The sequence below is a fragment of the Aspergillus viridinutans genome (assembly GCF_018404265.1).
Source record: "Aspergillus viridinutans IFM 47045 DNA, scaffold_3, whole genome shotgun sequence".
In the NCBI taxonomy this organism is placed as follows: Eukaryota; Fungi; Ascomycota; class Eurotiomycetes; order Eurotiales; family Aspergillaceae; genus Aspergillus; species Aspergillus viridinutans.
This window is the reverse complement of record NW_025091219.1, coordinates 3,045,411-3,068,957: the sequence shown is the minus strand read 5'-3', so window position 1 is coordinate 3,068,957 and position 23,547 is coordinate 3,045,411. Positions and strand designations below refer to the sequence as shown.

The 23,547-nt window shown below is 49.9% G+C and overlaps 8 protein-coding genes across 8 annotated transcripts; 4 read left to right on the top strand and 4 right to left on the bottom strand.

Annotated features, from left to right (window-relative positions):
* Positions 1-27: 27 nt before the first annotated feature.
* Positions 28-903, bottom strand: Aspvir_005980 (phytanoyl-CoA dioxygenase family protein; the record flags this gene model as incomplete). Its single annotated transcript, XM_043269190.1, has 1 exon — positions 28-903. One exon carries the CDS (start codon positions 901-903, stop codon positions 28-30), a length of 876 nt encoding a protein of 291 aa, XP_043125125.1.
* A 276-nt stretch (positions 904-1,179) lies between these two features.
* Aspvir_005979 (cytochrome P450) lies at positions 1,180-2,713 on the top strand (the record flags this gene model as incomplete). The annotated part of the gene is made up of 2 exons (XM_043269189.1): positions 1,180-2,313; positions 2,366-2,713. 2 exons carry the CDS (start codon positions 1,180-1,182, stop codon positions 2,711-2,713), a joined length of 1,482 nt encoding a protein of 493 aa, XP_043125124.1.
* Positions 2,714-2,745: 32 nt separating this feature from the next.
* Positions 2,746-4,371, bottom strand: Aspvir_005978 (FAD-dependent oxidoreductase; the record flags this gene model as incomplete). The annotated part of the gene is made up of 3 exons (XM_043269188.1): positions 2,746-3,210; positions 3,261-3,637; positions 3,690-4,371. 3 exons carry the CDS (start codon positions 4,369-4,371, stop codon positions 2,746-2,748), a joined length of 1,524 nt encoding a protein of 507 aa, XP_043125123.1.
* A 249-nt stretch (positions 4,372-4,620) lies between these two features.
* Aspvir_005977 (uncharacterized protein) lies at positions 4,621-5,310 on the bottom strand (the record flags this gene model as incomplete). The annotated part of the gene is made up of 2 exons (XM_043269187.1): positions 4,621-4,822; positions 4,880-5,310. 2 exons carry the CDS (start codon positions 5,308-5,310, stop codon positions 4,621-4,623), a joined length of 633 nt encoding a protein of 210 aa, XP_043125122.1.
* A 385-nt stretch (positions 5,311-5,695) lies between these two features.
* Aspvir_005976 (FPP/GGPP synthase family protein) lies at positions 5,696-6,871 on the top strand (the record flags this gene model as incomplete). Its single annotated transcript, XM_043269186.1, has 4 exons — positions 5,696-5,782; positions 5,838-5,992; positions 6,042-6,368; positions 6,427-6,871. 4 exons carry the CDS (start codon positions 5,696-5,698, stop codon positions 6,869-6,871), a joined length of 1,014 nt encoding a protein of 337 aa, XP_043125121.1.
* A 21-nt stretch (positions 6,872-6,892) lies between these two features.
* Aspvir_005975 (SDR family NAD(P)-dependent oxidoreductase) lies at positions 6,893-7,840 on the bottom strand (the record flags this gene model as incomplete). Its single annotated transcript, XM_043269185.1, has 4 exons — positions 6,893-7,119; positions 7,180-7,266; positions 7,328-7,766; positions 7,820-7,840. The coding sequence occupies 4 exons, from the start codon at positions 7,838-7,840 to the stop codon at positions 6,893-6,895; spliced, it is 774 nt and encodes a 257-aa protein (XP_043125120.1).
* A 384-nt stretch (positions 7,841-8,224) lies between these two features.
* On the top strand, positions 8,225-10,009 carry Aspvir_005974 (cytochrome P450; the record flags this gene model as incomplete). Its single annotated transcript, XM_043269184.1, has 5 exons — positions 8,225-8,452; positions 8,505-8,621; positions 8,674-8,845; positions 8,897-9,511; positions 9,573-10,009. 5 exons carry the CDS (start codon positions 8,225-8,227, stop codon positions 10,007-10,009), a joined length of 1,569 nt encoding a protein of 522 aa, XP_043125119.1.
* Positions 10,010-13,103: 3,094 nt separating this feature from the next.
* Positions 13,104-20,420, top strand: Aspvir_005973 (type I iterative polyketide synthase; the record flags this gene model as incomplete). Its single annotated transcript, XM_043269183.1, has 1 exon — positions 13,104-20,420. The coding sequence occupies one exon, from the start codon at positions 13,104-13,106 to the stop codon at positions 20,418-20,420; it is 7,317 nt and encodes a 2,438-aa protein (XP_043125118.1).
* Positions 20,421-23,547: the final 3,127 nt, after the last annotated feature.

Here is a 23,547-nt window from a genome sequence, read left to right as displayed (position 1 = left end):
AAAAGGACAGGGCTGCAAGGGGTTCTATCATGTCGACTTCAAGGCCAGCTCATCCTCCATCCTGCGATCCCTCACCGTCCACACCGGCACTCCATGATACCCACACCAACTCCGCCACCCAACCATCTTCTGCGCGAGGGGCGTCATTCCTTCCAGGACATCTCTGGGCAAGTCGACATGGGCCTCCATGGGTGTGAAGTGCGCTGGATGCATAGTCACACTCAACCCGCGCCGGTTCTCAGTTGACCGATTCTCTCCTGCGCCGTGCCATACGCTTCCTAAATACAGCACGGCATCACCCGGCTGCATAAAAGCACCAACGGTATTCTCCGGCACTGCACTTGCAATATCCTTCCCGCTCCACCGATGACTTCCGGGAATCAACCTGGTCGCACCGTTGTCCTCCCGGAATTCGGTAAGAGCGATGAAGAAGTTAACCATGAGCTCTGGCGCACCTGGACCGAGATACCGCGTAATCCCGTATAGACTGTCATCGCGATGGAGACCCTGGGCTTTCTCTCCTGGTTCGACTTGGAGAACAGCGGCACGGTTCACCCAATAGTCGCCGAATGGTGCGGTGAAGAAGGAGTCAGAGACGGCATGCATCAAGGGGTGGTTCAGGATAGTAGTGCGGTATGTAGGTGAGATTGCGGCCAGGTTTCCCATGTGCTTCGTGCGCGAGCCGACGGTCTTCATGTACAGTTCCCCAGTGTTCGCTGGAGGGCCGGTGATGGTGGCACTGAGGTAGGGATCGACTTCTTCATTGAGAGCAGTAACGACGGAGTCGGGGATAAATTGCCGCACGATGACGGCGCCGTCGCTCGCTATGAGTTTGCGTAATTCCTCTGAAGACGTCGAGGCGTCGACAGTGTGGACGGCGTTAGGACGAGGTGGGAGAGTCATTGTGATGGATAACTTCACATCTAATTTATTCAGGTGAGACGTTGCCGAAGTCCTCTAAAAGGATAAAGTGTCTATAAGTTGAATCTTAACAAGCTCTGTATTGAGTAGCGGTGTATCAAGCTCTGGAAGGTGGTATCAATCCTATGCGAGGGGTAAGGAAGGGGTGGTATCAATCCTCTGCAAGGGGTAAGGAAGGAGGCGGGAACACACACATATAATCCGAGTGGAATCGCGGTGAGCATCGGAGAGGCACTGTAACAGCTCAACGACAGCAAGATGATGGCCCTTGTGGTCTGTGCCGTGCTCGCTGTGTTGTACGTCGTTGGAACAGCTCTTCGCGACCTATTCTTCCACCCTCTGCGTCGTGTCCCTTGCCACTTGCCATGGATTGCCTTCCCTTTGCTACGCCACATATCAGCCGTCCGAGGCAACGTGGATCTCGACATCAAGCGATGGCACGAACGATACGGCCCGGTTGTGCGGTTTTCACCGGATGAGGTCTCCTTCATCAGCCCTGAAGCGTGGAATGAGATCTATGGCCGCCATGACCGCCGCCACTCGCTCCCCAAGTCCAAGTTCTCCAACAGTAACACCGCAGATATTATCAATGCGAACGACAGAGATCACGCCAGATACCGTAAGGCGCTCGCCCACGGGTTCTCTATCAAGGGTGCCTGCGAACAAGAGCCCACGATTCATGGTCATATCGACAAGCTTGTCGCACAGCTCCAGTCTTCTGCAGATTCACGCCAGCCCGCTGATCTGGTTACCTGGTATCGACTCACCACCTTCGATATAATAGGCGATTTGGCATTTGGCGAGCACTTTGGTGGTCTCGACCGGGGGCGCTATCATCCCTGGGTCGCCTTTATGACCAGGTACACGCGCCTAATTCCCTTCTTCAATGCGATGGATGCGTATCCAGTCATCTTCCGCACCGCGTTCGCTTTTATGTCGACCTCATTCCAGGCGATTACGGAACATATGCAGTATAGTCGGGCGTTAGTTCAGAAACGCATCCACTCGGTTTCATCGAGCGTTCAAGGCCGCCCAGACTTCGTGGACTCCATTCTGCGCCAGCGGGGGACAAAGAATGAGCTGTCGGAGAGGGAAATTGAGGCCAACGCCAGCGTCATCATCATCGCAGGTAGCGAGACTCCAGCCGATCTGCTTTGCGCGGTGACATACTGGCTATTACGGACACCCGAGGTTCTTCGTCGTGTCCGGGAAGAGTTGCGAGATGCGATCGCCACTCCAGCTGATATTACCTTCCATGCCGTCGCCACAAAGTTACCTCTTCTAACAGCATGTCTTAGTGAGGCATTGCGACTCTATCCCTCCGTGCCTGGTGGTTTGCAGCGCGTTACAGTATCCCCAATTACCCTCTTGGGGTTCACCATCCCTCCTAATGTGAGTCGTCCAAACATTGCAGCCAACAATATCCTCAACTGATAAAATGCAGACCCAGGTCGGCCTCCACCAATTCGCAGCCTACACCTCGCCATCCAACTTCCACCGCCCTGAGTCCTTCCTCCCAGAACGTTGGGACCCAAAAGTGACCAATAACCCAGCGTCGCCCTTCTACAACGACAACCGCGAGGTATTCCAGCCCTTCTCGGCCGGGCCCCGCAACTGCATTGGCAAGAACCTAGCATACGGAATAATGCGAACGGCCCTTGCGAGAGTGCTTTGGGAATTCGACCTGGAGCTGTGCTCTGAGAGTGAGAACTGGCATGTACAGAAGACGTATGGTTTATGGGACAAGGGGCCGTTGCTCTGTCAGCTGCGCCGAAGGGAAGGGCAAAAGTAATTACGAATAGCTCTCGTCCATATATTGCACAGCTAGCTGAGTTGATTATCGACAATTCTCCATGTCCAAGTTGCTCCCAGTACAAATATCAATCCGAGAACAACGCGTATCATGATACTCCCACCAGCTGTGCCATCTTCATTCCACCCGCTGGCGACCCTGGCTGATACAGGTATAAAGTCCAATTTTGGGGCGTCCTTGATGGCCTTTGATGCAGCCCTGGCTGGCATATCACCAGCATATGGCAGCACATACCTGCCGAAGAACCGGAGGTAGAAAGTATCGCGGGCATGTAAACGGACGACCGTCCGCGCGATACTGTATATTTTGTCCACACGCCGATTTCGCTCGGCTGTATACTGCCTCAACCGTTCGTCAAGCTGCTCCGTGCTTGGTTTCCCGACCTGGTTGGAGATGAGAAACTCGTGGAGTAGATTCGCAAGGCTAGCAGCGTCTTCGATGGCGCAATTGGCACCTTGTCCGGTGTTGGGGGCCATCTGCCTTGTCTAAGCTGCGGCTTGGGGGATAGAAGATGGATGTCACGTACCTTGTGTATACTGTCTCCAATGCATACTATGCGCTTGTGGTGCCACGTATCAAAGACATTTTCTTCGAGGACTGTGGTGTTATGTCTTGTTCTCCGATCCCAGAGGTCGCGAAACGTCACCTCGCCCCAGATAATGTCCTGTGCATATCTCTCGACCACGGATGCCGTATCGGCTGCTGTGAAACGAGGCATATCGCCATCGGCATAGACATATTTCCGGTCAAGCTTCCAGATCAGAAACCAAAACGTCCGATCGTGGCTTCCAGGGAAAGTCAAGAAAGACCGTTTGTTGTTGAGGCTGGCAACGTGCTCGCCCGCCTCGAATCCGGGCACGGCAGAGGAAATACCATAAATGCACGCATACTCTGCTGAGAGGCCTGTCAAACAGTTAGCCTCTTGCTGTCTTTTCAAGGAGGATGTGCTACAGACCTTTCTTTTCGCCTGGTTCTATACCCTCTCCCTCCTCGGCAGAGATCCTCCACATTTCTCTGCGCACAATGCTATGCACCCCATCACAACCCACCACCAGATCGCCCTTATAAAGCCCTCCATCCTTCGTTCTGACCAAGGCCGCTTCTCGTTCGTCTCCCTTATCTTTGACAAACTCAACCCGCACTACCTCCTTGTCACAAAGAACCCGACTTCCTTCTCCTCCTTCTCTGGTCACGTTTCCCTGCCGCTCAACCCGTCCGCTAATTCCGAGTCCCTCGGTAAGAATACATAGCAGGGTCCTCCTTTCTAGAAAGGCAAACGGCAACCCAAACCTATCGCCCACGACCCGTGGAGACTCATTCGTTGCCACATACCCTTTTGCGCCAGGAAAGCGGAGATGCGCTGTGTGTAGGGGCTCGATTTCGTCCTCGACATCCTGAAAGAGGCCTAGTTGGTCTAGGATCCGCCCGCCATGAGGAAGGATTCCTATAGAGGCGCCTTCCTGGGGAGTAAATGACGAACGCTTCTCAAGCACCGTGTATCTTATTGTTGTTTTGGCACGGGGATTGTCTTGGAGGGAGGCGTTTAGGGCAGATAGGGCATGGGCGAGCGTTAAGCCGGCGATGGAGCCGCCAATTATTAGGACTCTTAGCTCGTCTCTTGCGGACTTTTCGGCCATTAGAGCATTCAGTATAAACTAGTGATACGGTGACGAGAGGCCGCGGGACATATAGTGACTGAGACGTAACGCTCTTTGCACTACACAGGGGTAGAAAATTTTTACATCCGATGTGGTCAAGGCGAGTGCAATCGTCCACTGCGAGCATGAAAACCCCTTTCTAGTCTACTCCCCTCAATTAGTTTCTAGGTCGAGTCACCGCCAGTTCATCCCTTGCTTCAATAAGTCCCTACATCCTATGTGACAAAGTCATTCATCCTTGATACCATCCCTTACTTCGGCCCGTCTGATAGACAAGAAACAGAGGCCGTACGCCCCATCAAGGATGGCAAACGTCGCAGCCGCCCAGTAAATCAATGGGTTCATCGTCCATGCCCACAGTTCTGGCCAGTAGTGTGCACGGAAAAAGACTCCAGCAATGGCGCTATTTGTACCAATAACGCGAGACACCCTACCACTCAGTTAGAATAGGGAGAAAAAAGTTGTTTGAATGGGGGAGAGAACCTACCAGATGAGCCAACTCGCGCCACTCGATCGCCTCGATCTCACAAGCGCACACAGCGCCGTCGCACTTGTCATGATTTGACAGGCCAGCCCGCCATAGTAAAATGCTGTCAGAGGGCCCACGACTTTTGCAAGGCAGACGTGTCCAGCAGCCCAAAGAGCTGTGCCAATGACGAAGCCGACATGCAACCGATACCCGCGCAGAGGCGAATTCCCCCTCGATTCAGGGCTGTATTTGAGAGCGGTGTATACTACAGCAAGGTTTAGCGTGAACCAAGCAGTGACTATCGGGAGGCGCGGCGGAGGGTAGAGAATGGCGTAGACGAGCTCCCAGGCGAGATTGCAGGACACAGGGACGCTCGGTACCCAACAGGCATGATCGCGACGAGCGGTGCGGATCGTGGCGATATAGCACGTCAGCCAGCCCGCTGCCATAACAAAAAGAAGTGTGTCAGAGATCCATTTGACCGATTGGAAGGATTGGGGGGCTTTGGTGAAGTCTAATGAATCCATTATTGCTTTGGTAGTTGCAGGAGGGCAAGCGGTTGATCCTCCAATTAATAGGAACCCCGGCGTGATTAGACTAGGGGTGCTTACGAAGACGACTCTCTGGATGTGAGGGATCGTAGAGCCCTAGCTAGACCCTTGAATCGACAGCTTCGGTGGAAGGTAATATGCAGCGTCCTTGCTTTTGAGCTCCCTTGCAATGTGCACTGCAGGAGTTCGATGTGTGACAGAATGACCCATCATATCGATAAAATATCGTGATAAATTGTGAACACGCCGGTGGTGCTCTTTCTCTCCTAATTTTGCCCTCAAGATGGCTCCAACTCCAAGCATCGCAACGCCTCTAGTCACGGCCGTTGAGGGCGACACTCGGCAGAATGCAAAACTGGGCCCGGACCAGGTAATCGAAACCAAATCCTCCGTTGCTCTCACAATATCAAACTAAGGAAACATAGATTATAGCAGCCCCTATAGACTACCTCTTGTCTCTACCGGGAAAAGACCTCCGCAGCCGCCTGATCGCCGCTTTCAACGAATGGCTCAACGTCCCACCGGACAAACTGGATATTATCCGACGAGTGATCGAGCTCTTACACACCGCCTCATTACTGTAAGCATCTTCATAGCTTGTGACATGCCGAGGTGTCTGACTGTCGCAGGATTGATGACATTCAGGACTCCTCCAAGCTCCGGCGGGGTCAACCGGTCGCTCACAGTATCTTTGGAATCGCGCAGACGATCAACTCAGCGAACAGTGCATATTTCCAAGCCCAACATGAGCTGCACAAGCTGAATGACCCCCGCGCAATTCAGATATTTACAGAGGAACTTCTTCGGCTGCACCGCGGGCAGGGGATGGACCTGTACTGGCGGGACTCCCTGACATGCCCGTCCGAGGAAGAATATCTCGAAATGGTGGCTGATAAAACGGGAGGGCTGTTTCGGCTCGCAATCAAGCTGATGCAGTGTTCAAGCAATAGTAGATAGTGAGTGCCCCTCTCGCTCAAGGACAAAGACTCTGGACCGGCTAATTGGAGCGAACAGCGACTACGTCCCACTTGTCGACCTGATGGGTGTCATCTTTCAGATTCGCGATGACTACCAGAATCTACAGAGCGGGACATACATTCAGAATAAGGGATTCGGGGAGGATTTGACCGAGGGCAAGTTCTCGTTTCCTATAATTCATGCCATCCGTCATGGCGCGCAGAGCCTACAGCTCCTCAACATCCTCAAGCAGAAGACGGAAGACGTGACTGTCAAAAGATACGCGATCAGTATTATGGAATCTGCGGGGAGCTTTGCATACTGCCGCGCCAGGATAGCGGAACTGGCCACAGAAGTGAGGTTGATGCTCCAGGAAATTGCGCGCTCTACGACCGGGACTGGCGCCTCGGAGGGCAATGGTGTCGCCGAGTTCCTGGATGCGCTGGAGATCAAACAGGACAGTTCATTTTCTCATTGTGTAACTTGCAGGGAGAGATCGTGATAATCCAACAACGCAGTGTGATTATATAGTAGACCAGCCATCGTCAATGGGAAGGACGGCTCCGTTGATTCGAGAAGCCTGATCTGAGCACAAAAACACAATAGTAGACGCTACTTCGCTCGGCATCATGACCCCATATCCATCTGCCCGGTTTGCGTACACGGCGGAAAAGATAGGCTGGAGCATTGAGGTGGCTTCCTGGTCAAACCGAGCTGGATCAATACTATTTAGTAACCCAGTCGCGACGCCTGTTGATAGTCAGGCAAACTGTGAATCCACGCGCCCTCGAAAAGAAAGGAATATCATACCCCCCGGACACAGCACATTGCACCGGATGTTCTCCCCTTTGAATCTCCAAGCAACATTCTTCGTCGCTCCGATAAGACCATGCTTACCTACTCCCTGTTAGAGCCGGCCTTGAATCGTGTTCAATGTGAGCAAAGGTGGGAAACGTACTCGCCGTATAGGCTACGCCTGCCGCGGCACCACTCATTCCAGCCCGGCTTGCCATGTTTATAATAACCCCAGACTTCCGATTCCTCATGACCCCGATAACCTCTCTCATCAGTTTTACCGGCGCCGTAAGGTTGACAGCCATACACCGATCCCAGTCCTCGTCCGTGACGGCGTCGACGCTGGCATTATGGTCGATTACTCCGGCAATATTCATCAGAATGTCAATACGGCCATCGAAGGCCGAGGTACAGGTTTCAACAATTTTCCGTGGCGTACCGGGATCTGTAAGATCGCATTGCATTGCCCGACACTTGTCACTGGCCTCAAGAGCGGCTGGAAAGGGCGACATATCGACGGCGAATACACTGGCCCCGGCCTCTAGGGCAGCTAGTGCGGCAGCCAGCCCTATCCCTGATGAGGCGCCAGTGATTATTGCGACCTGCACGGAGAGTTAGCTTACCGTCGTGTGGTGGTTAGTAGCGCAGTACTCACGCGATTCTGAAGACAGCCCATCGTGATAGTCATTACTTCTTTGCACGAATGGAAGAGGACTGCACGTAGAGGAACGCGGACGGAGCAAACGCAGCCTGTTCAACAAGACAATTGGGGTCACTCATCTTTGGCATTGGCCAGCCGGACAAGACAATTTCTATTTCTTTTCGCGGCAGCAAGGGGGTGGTTCATCCGCTCTGAGCTGGAAACCACGTAGACCAGATTATCCCCCTTGCCTCAATATTGGGATTTGGAATTTTCCCCGATACCGCCCCGTTATCGAATTCGAGGCGCCATCCTAGACCGATCCCCAGGGAATCTGCTGATAGCCAGTCGACTGCTCCCCAGTTGCCATCGAGACTGCCTACAGCGCGACCAGAGTATACGCCGGACAGACAAGCCATCATGATTGCCACCACCATATTTACGTCAATCCGAGACGTTGAGCAGTCCACAACAATTATTATCACATCGTTTTTGGTTGCTATCGCTCTTTTCATACGTGTCCCCCGCCCATCTTTGCCTCAATTACCTCTTGTAAACAGCCCCAGGCGTTGGGAATTTTCTTTCACCAACGCGAAGAAGCGGTATTACGCAAACGCGAAGAACGTCATACAAGCTGGATTCGAAAAGGTTGGTCTCCCTTCTGCTACATCATGTTAGGCGAGAGTTGACAGCAACACAGTCCAAAAATGGGTTCTACGCTGTCACCGAGAATGGGATCGAGCTGATTCTCGCACCGAAATATGCTCACGCTATACGAAACGACAAGAGATTTGATTTTCACGCCTACAGGGCCCACGTAGGTAGAGCAACTAGTCTAGTCTCTTCTGCGGACTGACATTAATTCGTAGACAATGCTCCCCAACGTCGCTGGTCTGAACGTCTTTGAGATGGATCAAGTGGGCAAAGAGATTATGAGCTACATCATCCGTCAGAAACTAACACATCAACTGGTCGATTTAGTTGAGCCTCTATCTGAGGAAGCTAGTGATGCCTTGCAGCAGAGCTGGACAGATAATCCAGGTACGATAGTGCCCTGCCTCAATTGGTCTTCCGTCGCTTATTTATCGTTAGAATGGCACGAAATCAGCGTCAAGTCCACCGTCCTTGACATAATTTCCCAGCAATCTGCCCGCATCTTCCTTGGCCGCAGCTTTTCCCACAATCCAACCTGGCTCGCCCTGTCACGCAGCATAACCCTTCACGCATTCAGCGCCGTGCGCGAGCTTCGCGTGTACCCATCGCTCCTACGGCCGCTGGTTGGGTGGTTTCTCCCCGCATGTCAATTGCTTCGTGGTGAGATAGCCAATGCCCGGACGCTCATTGAACCCGTTATCCTATCGCGAAGAGCGGAAAGAGAGCGATGCATAGCCGAGGGTCTCGAGCCACCAATTTACCTGGATACAATCGCCTGGGCGGAAGAATGTGCTCGCGGACGCAAATACGATCCAGCTGTTTTACAGCTCACTCTGGCACTATCGGCCATGCATAACACCTCGGATTTTCTCACGCAAGTGATATACGATATAGCGGCGAGACCGGGGCTAGTAGAGGAGTTGAGGAAGGAGATTATTGACGTCCGAACGAATACAGGAGAAAGAGGGTTTTGGAATAAGCGGGCGGTGCACCAGCTCATGTTGATGGATAGTGTCATGAAAGAGAGTCAGCGATTGAAGCCCACAGGGTTAGGTGAGTCTTCCTGTGTCACTAGCATGGACACTACGAGGTCAATAGGCTGATGATGATATAGTAAACATGCGGCGCTATGCAACTGAGAAGATCCGCCTCGCTTCGACTACTCCTGGAGACAACGACAGCATCACAATCGAAAAAGGGGACTTGCTAATGATTTCGCAACACAATCACTGGGACGAGGGCATCTACCCTAACGCGGCGCATTTTGACCCTTACCGATTCTACAAGATGCGCCAGACGCCCACCCAAGAACATGCTGCACATTTTGTAGCGACGAGCGTCAACCATATCGGATTTGGGCATGGGGCGCATGGTTGTCCTGGCCGATTCTTCGCCACCGCCGAGACTAAGCTTGCGCTGTGTCACATTCTGATGAAATACGACATCAAGCTTGTGGATCAGCCCAAGGTCTTCACCGTTGGCTCCATTACGAGTGCAGACCCCGTTGCTCGGGTTGCTGTGAGAAGGAGGAAGGACGAGGTGTCTTTGTAATTAAGGATATAGATAACTAGATTACGAGTTCTACCAAACTGAAGTGAAGCACGGTTTGACACTATACTCTTCTCCTCACACTCACTATCACATCTGGAGGCACAGCATGTTCCCCCATAAAGAAGTTGGCAGGCCGTCCATCAATCGCTTCAATGTCGTAATGTACGACAATGTACGCAAACATCATTTTCAATATGCGAGTGGCGAACTGTCTTCCAGCACTGGAAACGGTTAGACTTGCCAGGAATAAGGGAGATACCAAACTCACCAGGCTGAACGACCGTGTCCAAAAGACAGAAAGGTCTCGCTTGTTGAGACACAGGACTCCGGCTTCTCGTCCCGTACGAACCGGAAAGGCTTAAACTCGTTTGGGCTCTCATAGAATCGCTTGTCGCTGTGGATGAGGGATCGAAGGGACGGCCAGCCAGCTGCCTTTGCTTAGAAATTGACCATTTGGCAGCATCAGCCCGTCCCTGGGAACGACCTCGCGCAACAGGGCCATGGAGGTAGGCGGAGAAGACTCTCTCGAAGTGTACTATCTATGTAGTGCAACTGTAGAATAGCAGTTGGATCAGACCATTTCGCCGGGTCATCCAACGTCGACTCAGCCTCGCTTCGAAGGGTTTGGTAAATGTGGTCCTTTTTGCTTGAGCCGAGTATATCAAGCAGGGTGTGGTGGGCGGTCAACACGGTACTTGTAAACGCCGCGCCGGGCTGGGTTGTTAGATCATGATGAGCAATAATCCATTTTACGTGCTCTTGGGGGAAAATGACGATGGGTTCAAAACTAATCAGGGGCATGAGAAAGGCTCGGCCCGTCTTACTGAAGGCTTCGTAGCCGGCTTCGAGGAGGGTTGGATTGTAGCGCCATTGACCAAGGCAAGCTACGAAACGAGCTGAGCAATCCTCGTCGGCGGCCTATCCACGGGATTTGCTTCGGTCGGCGTTCGGAAGGGAACCAGGACCGAGCGAGATGGTTCAGGGCTATGGTTAGGACTAGAGGGAGGAAGATGATGAGGACAAGTGTGGCCAAAGGTGGGCTCTGCATGTTGATCACGGCCTTCCACGGACCCTGAGCTTTTGCTACGTACTGAGGATATCTCATGGAGGCTTTGTATTAGTTGATCTCGAACACTCTGCTGGGAACAGCGGTGTGGACGTGAAGACCCCCTTGCATCAGCGGCATCATCTGTCGTGGCTGCTTACGATGTGGGCATGTAAGGGCTGGCTAGCGAAGTACGCACTCACCGTTGCCAAGAATGAATAAATATATAAGAGGTCCGTCTATCATCAATTGATTTGCTGGTCACAACTGCTTCAACGCCTCGCCACAATGGTTGGTTCTCCCACAACCCAAAGCAGGTCCCTAAGCCAAATATCGTGGGACCTTATCCGTATCTCGCGATATGACAAGTATAACTCATTTCTCGCTCTCTTTGCCGGAGGTTTGTCCACCTTTATCCCCTTTTGCCAGTCGGCCCTAACAAGGCACAGTATGGTCGACGCTTCTTGCGGGGAGTACACGACTTCGCGAAGACCCCAACCATATCTCCGTCCCGTTCGTCCTTACCCGTGTTCTTTTCTGCTCCTTGGCAGCATATATCTTTTCCGGGGCGGGCATGGTGTGGAATGACTGGGTTGATCGGGACATCGATGCCCGCGTCGCACGCACCAAGGATCGTCCCTTGGCCGCAGGCAGACTCCGCACTGAAGAAGCCATGGTCTGGATGCTGTTTCAAGCTGGCATAGCCACGACGTTCTTGTATTGGATGATGGACGGACGATATGTGTGCGTAATCCCAACGGCTCGCCCGCTCCTCTTACCAAGCTTGCTTGACTAACGGTGCGAGACTGTAGTTCGCACTCCATGATCCCCCCTACGTTGGGAACCTTGATATATCCATACTGCAAAAGGCCGCTCGCACGCCGAATTGGTATCTATCCTCAATACATTCTCGCTCTGACAGCATCCTGTCCTGTCCTCTTTGGCCGCGCCTCGATCTACCCCAATCTAGACTCCTTCACTGTACTTGTAGGGTCTAGTCTGCCGCTTTGCCTAGTTGTCTTCACGTGGACTCTCTATTTCAACACCGCCTACAGTTACCAAGATATTGTCGACGATAAGAAACTGGGTGTAAACTCACTCTACACTGTTGCGGGTCAACACATACATGGCGTACTTGTGGCTCTAGCAACGATAGTGGCGGGTGCGCTGTGTTGGACTCTATGCCCTTTGGCCTCAGTTTGGTTATGGATCTCTTGGATGGGAGTCTGGATCATTGGGTTTGTGGACCAGATGAGGAGATTCGATGCGAAGGATCCAGGAAGCGGGTATTATGTCTTTCGTAGTAATGTGGTGATGGGGCTATGGACAATGGTGGCTTGTGTTTTGGAGGTTGTATTTAGGGTGTTATAGGGATGACTGCAAGTAGGAGAGGGAGGCTAGATGCGCTGTTCAATACTCAAGGCAAATTCCCACGGGGGTCGTGACGGGTATGTTCTCTTGCAAAGCTTTAACTGTCGTCGTCTGCAATCTGCCCTTGCTTCTGAGCACTGTCTTGACACGAGAGCCCTGTGAAACCTGGTGGCTATGGCGATGGCGATGGCGATACAGATATCAGTGCCGCACGCGCAAATCAACATTCCTCAACGACATACAAAGATAACTGGCTGTCGAGCGAGTTGAGTTCATTCGCATCATTTGAAGCGAGGAGAAACTACTAGTGGAGTAAGGTAAGGGGGGGTTGTGGGGGTCTTTTGTCGTAGTCCTCGCTGACCGTAGCGCGCTTGCTCCTCATTCAGATCCAGGGGGTTGATGTGATCAGTTGGGATATATCGAGGCGCAGCAGTAGAGATGTGAATCGAGGAAGGAGGTTGGCGGTTAGAATCCTCGAATCCATAGCGGACCATATTTGCGACACAAGTCTGGACTTTCCAAGAAGGTGCAACCCTTGCATAAATACATCATGCATCGTGAACGCGCAAGGGGATCGACTTAGCCGAATGGCCTCCCAAGCCGATTAATATTGATGGAGTCACTCTCTCGTCTGCTTTCTGATTCTGATTTTATCACTCTACATCGCTTTTTTTTCTAATGTCTCTCGAACCCATAGCCATTGTCGGAACAGGATGTCGCTTTCCTGGATCCTCCTCCTCACCAGCTCGTCTCTGGGATCTCATTCGGAATCCGCGAAACGTCGCCTCCAAAGTTCCCAGTGGCCGATTCAACGTGGATGCATTTTACCATCCAAACAGTCAACAGCACGGCGCGACAAGCGTGACCGAGTCGTATTTCCTAGAGGAAGATATACGAGCCTTTGACGCTCCTTTCTTCAACATCTCCCCAGCAGAAGCAGCTGCCTTGGATCCGCAACAACGCCTGCTTCTGGAGACAGTTTACGATTCTCTCGATGCCGGCGGGCATAGACTCGATGCCTTGCAGGGATCGCCTACGGGGGTCTACTGTGGCTTCCTCCGTACCGATTACAGCCAGATACAATTTGCCGATCCAGATTCGATTCCTCCATACACGGTCACCGGGAACTCACCTGCGATCATGGCAAACCGAATCTCATACTTTTTCAACTGGACTGGGCCATCATTTTCTGTGGACACCGGGTGCTCCTCCAGCTTGCTGGCTGTTCATCTGGCTGTCGAGGCATTACGGAAAGGTGACTGTGCGATGGCTGTCGCGGTGGGGAGTAATCTAATTCTGTCTCCCAACCCCTATATGGCCGACGCAAAAACAGGGATGCTGTCTGCTACGGGCCGGTCACGGATGTGGGATGTATCCGCCGATGGCTACGCGCGAGGAGAGGGGGTCGCCTCGGTGGTTCTAAAACGACTGAGCGATGCTATCGCTGCAGGGGACGAGGTTGAATGTGTCATTCGGGCTACAGGTGTGAACAGCGACGGTCAGACAATGGGCATCACGATGCCGAACGGAGAAGCACAGCAGCGACTGATCGAGTCGACTTATGCCAGTATCGGCCTGGACCCAAAGAATGCCCAGCACAGATGCCAATATTTCGAGGCACACGGGACGGGGACGCAAGCAGGAGACCCCCAGGAAGCCAGTGCCATTTATGGGGCTTTCTTTGGGGATGCCGCACCAAAAGACTCTCAAGTCCTGCATGTTGGTTCGGTTAAGACTGTGATTGGTCATACAGAAGCGACAGCTGGCTTGGCTGGGCTGATCAAGGCGTCATTGTGCTTGCAGCATGGGGAGATTGCTCCGAACCTGCTGCTATCCTCACCCAACCCTCGGATCGTACCTTACCTATCTCGACTGCGAGTGCCAGATGAACGTGTCCCGTGGCCGAGCCTGCCACCCGGGGTACCTCGCCGCGCTTCGGTGAATTCATTTGGCTTTGGCGGTGCTAATGTTCACGCCATTCTCGAAAGCTATGCGCCCCCGTCCTCGCCTCGGCGCTCCAAAGAGGATGAAGGGGATTCTTGCGTTCTCCCTTTTGCTGTTTCGGCAGCCTCTGCACTCTCACTGCGAATGCTGCTCAGGGGTCTCCACGAATTTCTCGATGATAACCGAATGATCAATCCCACGGACCTGGCTTTGACCCTGATGACACGACGTTCATGTCATAAATACCACGTAATATTTACTGCCACCTCAGCAGACGAGCTCAGAGACCAAATTACACAAGAGATATTCGGCCAATCCAGTGGGCACATGCCCGCCAACTCTCGTCGCCATGTCCAGTCTCATCGTAGCTCCCGTATCCTGGGCATATTTACTGGCCAGGGGGCACAGTGGCCGCAGATGGGCCTCGATCTCATCAGGACATGTCCGCAGGCCCAGAAATGGATGGCCGATATGCAGCAAGCCCTCAATACGCTACCTCTACAGTACCGGCCCAATTTCGACCTCATGTCTGAACTGGCAGCCCCCGACTCAGACTCGCGTATCCATGAAGCTAGCATCTCACAACCCCTCCGCACGGCCATTCAGATCGTCCAATGTAACCTCCTTCGCAACCTTGGGCTCAAATTTGATAGCGTGATCGGCCACTCCTCTGGCGAGATCGCCGCCGCGTATGCTGCTGGAAAGCTCGACCTCGCAGACACGATCCGGGTTGCCTATCTACGAGGATGGGCGATTCAACAGTCTCAACACCAACAAAGTCCTGGGAGCATGATCGCCGTGATGCTCAATTGGAAACAAGCAGAGGCAATCTGCGACTTCCCTCAATATGTCGGAAAGATTCAAATCGCTGCCTACAACTCCCCTACAAGTGTGACGCTCTCCGGCGACCTTGAGGCCATCGACGAACTCGCCTGGTTGCTTTCTAGTTTGGGACAAGCTGTGCACCCTCTCCATGTTGATACTGCGTACCATTCGCATCATATGCAGGTGAGCGCGGAGGTATACAGGCGGGCGTTGAAAGCTTGCAAAATTCAACCAAAGAAGCCGAGCTCGCCGGTGCGCTGGTTCTCGACTGTGTACCCCGGGGTGGACCTTAGTGTCACGTCGGATGATCAAGCAAGTGAATACTGGGTAGCCAATATGCTGAAGTCGGTTTCTTTCTCGCAAGCGGTTGCTGTTGCGCTCCAATCTCGGGAGACAAAGTATGACTGTGTCATTGAGGTTGGTCCACATCCTGTGATGCGTGGACCAGTGCGCCAGATTCTCGAGAAGATGTCAAGGCCAACAGACATGCCGTACCTATGCCTAGCAAAGCGAGCAGAATCGGGCATTCAATCTTTTGCTGCGGCGATTGGGGACCTGTGGACACTTTTTGGTCCTGGGGCGCTTGACGTACAGGCATATGTCGACGCATTCAATACCAATGCTTCAGGAGTTGTGGTAAAGGGCCTGCCACGTTACCCCTTTGACCATAGCCAGACCTACTGGGCCGAGTCGAGATTATCCCGAGCTCGTCTACATGCCCGCAATCCGCCCAATGCGTTGTTAGGTGGAGTGCTTCCGACTTCTGGCCAGGGAGAGCGTCGTTGGAGGAACTACTTACGCCCTGAGGAGCTCCCTTGGCTGCATGGGTATAGGCTGAATGGGAAGCCCGTTCTTCCACCGGCAACGTATGCCGCCATGATGATTGAAGCAGCTATTGCGCTGGCAGAGGCATCTCCAGTGCAAGTAATCGAGCTTCATGAACTTGAAATCTACCAAGATGTACCTGTCCCATCTTACCAGGCTGGGCTTGAGACACTGTGCGCTGTGGAGGTAGAATCAGACGGACCCGGCGCAACAGGAAGATTTACTTGTCAAGCAGCTGTTCATGGAGAGCTCTGTCGCGTGGCCTCCGGCCGATTCAAAACCACATACGGCGCGCCTGATGCCCAAGCTCTGCCTGCCCGATTCCCACCAGCAGTGCTCAACCCGATGGATGTCAGCGAATTCTACTCCCATCTATCTGCTCTCGGCCACGACAACGCTGGTGATTTCAAACGTTTCTCTACCCTTTCTTGCAATCGAAAAGCGGCTTCGGCCACAATGACCCATCCAGACAGCAAGAATCAGCCAGCCTTACACATCCACCCCGCTACGATCGACCACGCGTTCCGGACACTCTTAGCAGCCTCAATTTCCAGAATGGTGGACAAAGTAACCAAGTCACTGTACAGAATCACAAAGATCTCTTACCTGGCTATTAACCCGACTATGCGACTGGCAGACAGTGAAATACTGACCATTGACGCCGCAGTCCTTACCAAAGCTCCAGGCGAAATCACCGGTGCGATAGACATTTTCCGGTCAAACGATGAGTGTGTGGTATCATGTGAAGGACTTCACCTAAATCGAACGGCGAATCATCCCACCCTACCGAGCCTGTTTAGCAGGATGGACTGGATACCTCTTCAACCCAGCGCAGCAGCAGGGGGAAAAGTGTTATGCCGGCCGGGGGCCGTCAGTACGCTGATGGGGCGTGAGCAGCTCGCTCTTCTGCATCTGCGAGATCTATGTGAGAAACATGCGCAGAAGTATCAGAAGGGGCTCTCAGGAGCAAAGGCTGCGTTTTTAAACTGGGCCCACCGTGTCCTAGCCCATGTCAAGGGGGGTATGAATCCCGTCTGTCGACCGGAGTGGTTGGAAAGAAAACTGGAGAATATCTGCTCACCTGCACTTGGCCCTCTTGCGACAATCAGTGAGGAGTGGAAAAGCATATTTGATTCTGACTGCGAGACTCATGTTCCTACTGTTGAGCTTCTGGACCAGTACTACGCCGCGAATTTGCAGGATTTCGCCCCATGGTATGACCGATTCGTGTCGCTGATAGGACAGTTGGCAGCGCTTTATCCTGAGATGAATATTCTAGAGGTGACAACTAGTGGGACGGATCGAGTGACAAGCCGCGTGCTGAGGGAGATTGGGACTGCCTACAAAACCTATACACGGGCAGTCATCAACAGGTCGATGATGGCACAGAGCACGAAGCCACCTGCACAACCATTTATCCAGGAAAAGGATCTCGAAAACCAGTCCTTTGAACCAGATTCTGTCGACCTCGTCATTGTTCATCAAGCCCTCTACAAGACAAAGTCCTTGACCAACACCCTCACCATGCTTCGCCGCCTCCTCAAAATAGGGGGTTACCTCCTCGTTCTTGAAGATACCAATCCCCACTTGATTCACCGAAACCTCCTGCTCCCATTAAGCGCTTGGCAAGATAATGATGCAGAACACCCATCTCATGGGCCTGTCCGCACCCGCGAGACGTGGAAGGATCTCCTCATCGATCACGGTTTCAGTGGAATCGATAGCATAACCCCAATTCATGACGAGGCAATATCCGGCCTCTCGATCGTGGTATGCCAGGCTGGTGATTCCACGGTTCACCTCATGCCAAACCTTTCTGTGCCATCGAACCAAAATTCCGATTTGGTGATTGCAGCGGCGCGGAGGACGTGGATGGATCGAACTTGGCTCGCTGTCCATGAAAGCTTTCGACGTATGGTGCTGGTCGAGGATATCAGCAAGATTGAATTTACGAAGGGGAGGCCTGCGCCGGTGGTGGTTGTCGTTACGGACTCTTCCAAACCAAGAGATTGTTCGAGCCCCGGAGAGGAGACCAGAATACTACGACGATTGTTCGCTGGCGCGAGCAGACTACTCTGGGTTACGTCTCGCTCCGACGCTAGAATGACCGACTCCCTCTCCAAAGCCGTTACAGCAGGCCTTCTCCGTGGTCTCTCCATGGAGCATCCGGACACAATCTTCCAGTACCTCGAGCTCCCCTCTAGTTCGGCCTCCAAGGAAAATGTCCGTACTGTGGCGAGGCTCCTGATGCACCTCGTCCGTGCTGATGCTCGAGACAGTTCAAGCACAACAACTGGTCCGCCTCTAGAGTCCCAGCTGCGACTGTCTGAGGAAGGTGTTCTGCTTGTGCCGCGCCATACATATTCCGAACGTATGAATCAGCGGCGCCTGGCTGCCCACCTTCATGTTGAAGACGTTGTTTTCCTCAACCGGGACAAGCAATATTCTGTCCTGCAACTTGAACATGTAGAAACTGTTGAGACGCGAACTGCTCGCCTCCATGCATACCAGTCCACCCGACCCCTACCTGGTATCTCCACGACCACCGTCGAAGTCAAGGTTCATTTCTCCACAGCACACAGTATCAACATTCAAGGGGTTGGGGATTGCTATCTCTCGATAGGAGTAGCTTCCAGGCATAACAACCCTGAGTATCCTCTGGCAGGAAAGGGTGGCTCCTGCCGCGTCCTCGCACTCTCTGACCGCAATGCGACGCGGGTACGTACTCCCTCTTCATGGTGTTGGGTCGTACCCCCAACTATTTCCGCCGCAGAAGAACCTGGTTTCCTTGCGAATACAGTGGGTATGTTGGTCGCAAAAGGGGTCCTATCGCAGACAGAACCCGGTTCTGTAATATTGCTTTTGGAACCTGATGTTACCTGCCTCCGCATCCTAAATTCACTTGCACCCATGCATAAGATCGAGATACTGGCCATCACGCACAAGGCGACGGCCAAAGCCAAGAAACAGGGTATGATTTATATCCCTGAGCGTACGCCTACTCATCGACTAAGGCAAATGCTCCCAGTATCTAAAGTGAGGGCGGTTGTTTTTCATCACGCCAACAACGACAACGGGCAGAATCGTATCCGCAGCTTGTTTCCGAGTACTCGGCATTTTAATATCGGTTCATTCTATCAGGCCACAGCGATGGCACATTCACAAACACATGTTCCTGCGTCCAGTATTCCCGCTGCCCTAGAGAGTGTATCTGGATGGTTCTACCCGAAGGACGCGACTTTCCCGGTATGCTCCGTGGCCAAATCACTTTCCGGAGACGTTGATCTAGGGCCGGCAACTGTGATTGATTGGTTAGCGGATGAGGGAACGCCGATCAGAGCACAGATCCACCCAGCGACCGATGGGGTGTCTCTATCCCCGCAGAGCACGTATGTTCTCTGGTGGCTTCCCGATGCCCTGGGAAGGGTTGTCGCCGAATGGCTGGTCTCACATGGCGCGAAGCATCTAGTTCTTGTCTCACGATTCTCCGAAAAGGCTCAGTGGGTATCCGCTATTACATCTGGTGGCGCAGAAGTCATCAGAGTCCCCCCAAAGGAAGATCTTGTACACACTGTGCTTGCGATCCGCGGAATTCTATCCTTGCCGTCGGTCCAGGGGATTGTGTTCAGCTGCGAAATTGATACTGGTATCACGCCTGATATGGCGCTAGCGAACACCATCGAGACGGCCAAAGCTCTGTCGCAGCTTTATGACTCCCCCAATCTAGACTTCTTTTTGGGGGTTGGTCGCTGCCCGGTCAAACAAGATCCGCAACAGTACGCCGTAACTGAATATCTCTCAGCACTTGCTCATCATAGAGCAATGTCCGGTCTTCCCGCAAGTGTACTTTGCCTTGGGCCCGGATTGAATATTGATGCGTTAGACGGGGACGACATATCGGAGATTCTTGCGGAGGCGGTCCTCGCTGGAGATCCTGCTGGTAGCAGATTTCGTGTGGTTACAGCTGGACTCTGTCCTGATACCTGCAGTACAGAGTATAAATTATGGGAAGCCAGCCACTCGTTCAACCCGACAATGTCTAATATGCTTGCCTTGTCAAGGAAAGCAAGGCAAGAAAATCTTGACGTCACAGCAGACGCAGAGGAACCCCCGTTAAGAGTTCAACTCGAGCGTGTCAAACAAAATGCGTCAGCCGTCACGGTTGTACGAGGTATCCTGAGCCAGCACTTTACCAGATATCTCCAGGCGCTGCTGCAGTCTGCGGCACAGATCACTGAGGACACCCTGTTCAACGAACTTGGTGTTGACTCTATAGTAGCGGCACAGTTGGCTGGATGGTTTTCCAGGGAGGTTGGAGTGAATGTTTCGGTTGTTCTTGTTCTTGCAGGGTCATCCGTGGGTGAGGTTCTTCAAGAGGTCGCAGAGAAGTTTATTCACTGATTTACCTAGCTATAGAAATCATTAATTAAGCTATTTAATTATAAAAAGAAGTAATATATTTAAATTCTAAGTTATAAATATACCTATTATATATCTATAACCCTCCTCTCCTTTACAGGATGTTTAAGCTTTAGCGTCAATTCTATTAATATCCAAAGTATTAGATCTTGGCCTCTATTCATGAGTATATCTTCTATCACACTGGCTTCAACCCTCTTTCCTCTCTTCGGACCTCACAAAATCCCAAATAATATATATAGTGTTCTGGCAGGCCACTGAAGGGGTAGCTCAATACTTGCAGATATATTCAGTCCATTGCAGACGCCGATTTGGTGACTGGACCCTTAGGAAAACCTGCCAGATACTTAACTAAGAGCCATGGACCCTCCCCAACAAACAGCAGACCATAGCTGTAGGGTGAATATGGAACTGATACTTAAGTTTACAAGACACATAATCGTGTCCCCGTCAAGTCTATCTAGTAGAGCCATGGCAAAAGACAAGTCACGCTTGATTCAGCTAATCTGTCCCTGATATATACATGTCCGAATATCATACACATCTCTATGATTGATCAACTGTACATGATCATGGTCTGCCTCATTTCTGTGGCCATACTTGGTATGGCGGAGATCTGATCACGTGATCTTGCTTAGTAGATAGCTCCTTCCACTATACAATAGTAAACATAGATTTACATATATAATGAATTAATAAAAATATCTTCATATTCTGAACCTCTCTCTACTTATTCTATAGGTTATAAGCCCAGAGCCTCTTAGAGAGCTCTGGGGAATTATTCCTAAGTTCTTTCCTTAAGCTATTTTACTACTTTTTACTTTTAAAAGCCTCTTTTAGTGAATATTCCACCTAAAATATTTATCTGGGCTAGACATTCCACCTAAGATAGAAACTGTCCTTTTATTACCTTAATTAATGGGGCCCTGCAAGGGTTCTTATATTTAAGAATCCTTATAGGTGCAGAAGCCCAGCAGTTACTGTAAGGATCTACGTCGCAGGGTAGATAACCTGTTGACTAGGTAAGAATTGGTGATGATAATCAATAGAAAAGAATGGTAGAGAGTAGTAGATCAGTTCATAACAAAACTAATCCTTGTCTTCTTAAATATTAGATAAGGGGAATACTATTTATCTTTACTGTCTATCCTAGATGCATTCAGCGATGATTCAAAAGCAGCTCAAGGTATGAAAACAGGAGGTTGAAAATAATTAGGATGCAAGGGGTGGCCGCATAATTAAGTGGCTGGGCTGTAGCCAAGCCTTTACAGTTACCCTTAGATATATCTAAAACCTTATTCTCTTGAGGGATGTATCTAAAACCTTATTCTTTTATTTAAACCTTCCTTTAAGATGCCTTAAGTAGATCTTAATAAGCTACTATTACTTATAGGTGCAGATTCCTACTAAATATAATCTAAAGCTATAAAGACTTACCTGTATAGCTAGGGGGTCTAGTAGACTATTAATAGAACTTATAAGAAGCTAGAGCTATAAGAAGTAGGCTATTAGACTAGATTATCTAATAATATTAAGCTTTCTAAGTAGTAAGAGAGAATTAAAAAGGTAATTTAAGATTAGGAGAAGATAGATAATAAGGCTTATAGTACTATCTATTCTACTCTTTCTTATACTATTAGATATAAAGTAATTAATTTAGAATTATCTAAAGCTATTTAGGATTATCTTAATATAAAATATAATATAATAGTAGATATCTAGTCTTTTAAGGGGCTGCAGACGGCTATAAATATAGTATATAATAGCTATAATAGAGTCTAAGATTATATATTAAAACTATTATAAGCACTTAATAAATTTAATTATAGCCTTAAGGAAGGTAAGTAGCTTCCTAAATCTACTAAGATCTAATTCTTACTCTATAATCTTAGTAAGATATAGGAGATATTTCTTATATCTTATCTTAATAGTTACTATAATAAGAAAACTGCTATATTTAATAGTATTATATAGATTCTTATTTAGAAGGAGATATATATGAAGTTTAATATATTATCTATAAATATTATAAAAGTATAGAAAGGGAAGAAGCTAGCTTAGAAGGGTAGTAATTCTAAGAATAAATTAAACTAATTAAATTAGTTAAATTAATCTAATTCTAATTCTAATTTAAATAACTAGAAAGATTCTAATAGCAAGGTTCCCTGGGAAACCAGGAAGAACTAGAAGTGTCACTATTATAGCAAAATAGGCTATAAGAAGCCTGACTACTAGGAGTTAAATCCAGATAAGAAGCCTAATAAGAAGTCTTTATCTAATTAATCTAATAATTATAATTATGCTCATGCAATAGGCACAGATAATAAGATGCTGTTACAACACCAACACAGCCGCGCTAGTGTTAGGCGGACATGACAGGCAGAATTATGGGATGATAATAACTAACCAAATCTTAGTCATTAAACTGCAGGGAGACTATAGTTTTTAGTAAAGGAATTATATATAATTATAGCCTTTCTATCATTACCTAGAATTACTCTATAGTGCCCTGAGGTGCTAAGGTGGAATTACTTAGATAAGGATTATATCTAATATATAACTAGTTAGTATATAAATGGTATGCTAAGACTATACTAATAGAGTATATAATATACTATCTCTATATTAACTATATACTAACTAACATACCACTAGGAGGAACTATAGATATATAAGAATACTTATTACTATTATACCTAGAGATCTTAGTTTAGTTTCTTATATTTAATATTAATAACTTACTTAAGTATAAGTTCACTAGTCTAATTTATTAGTTACTCTCTTACTATTAAGTATATATACTTAATAGGCCTTACTTCTATCTCTACTATTATTATTCTTATATTATCTTTAGATTATCCTTAACCTTTAGGAGGTTATTATATTATTATATTATTAGGCTACTAAGGTGGTAGGCCTTAGATAAGTATTAGATATAGTCTAGGGACTATATTACCTTATTTCTAAAGTAGTTAACTAGCAGAGAATAGTAGAGATAGACCCTAGGGTATAATAAATTAAATACTATATAGTATAAATTACTTTAGGAAGTTTAATTAACTCTTAATATTAAATATTATAGCAGGAAATGCATTAACCCCTACTAGCT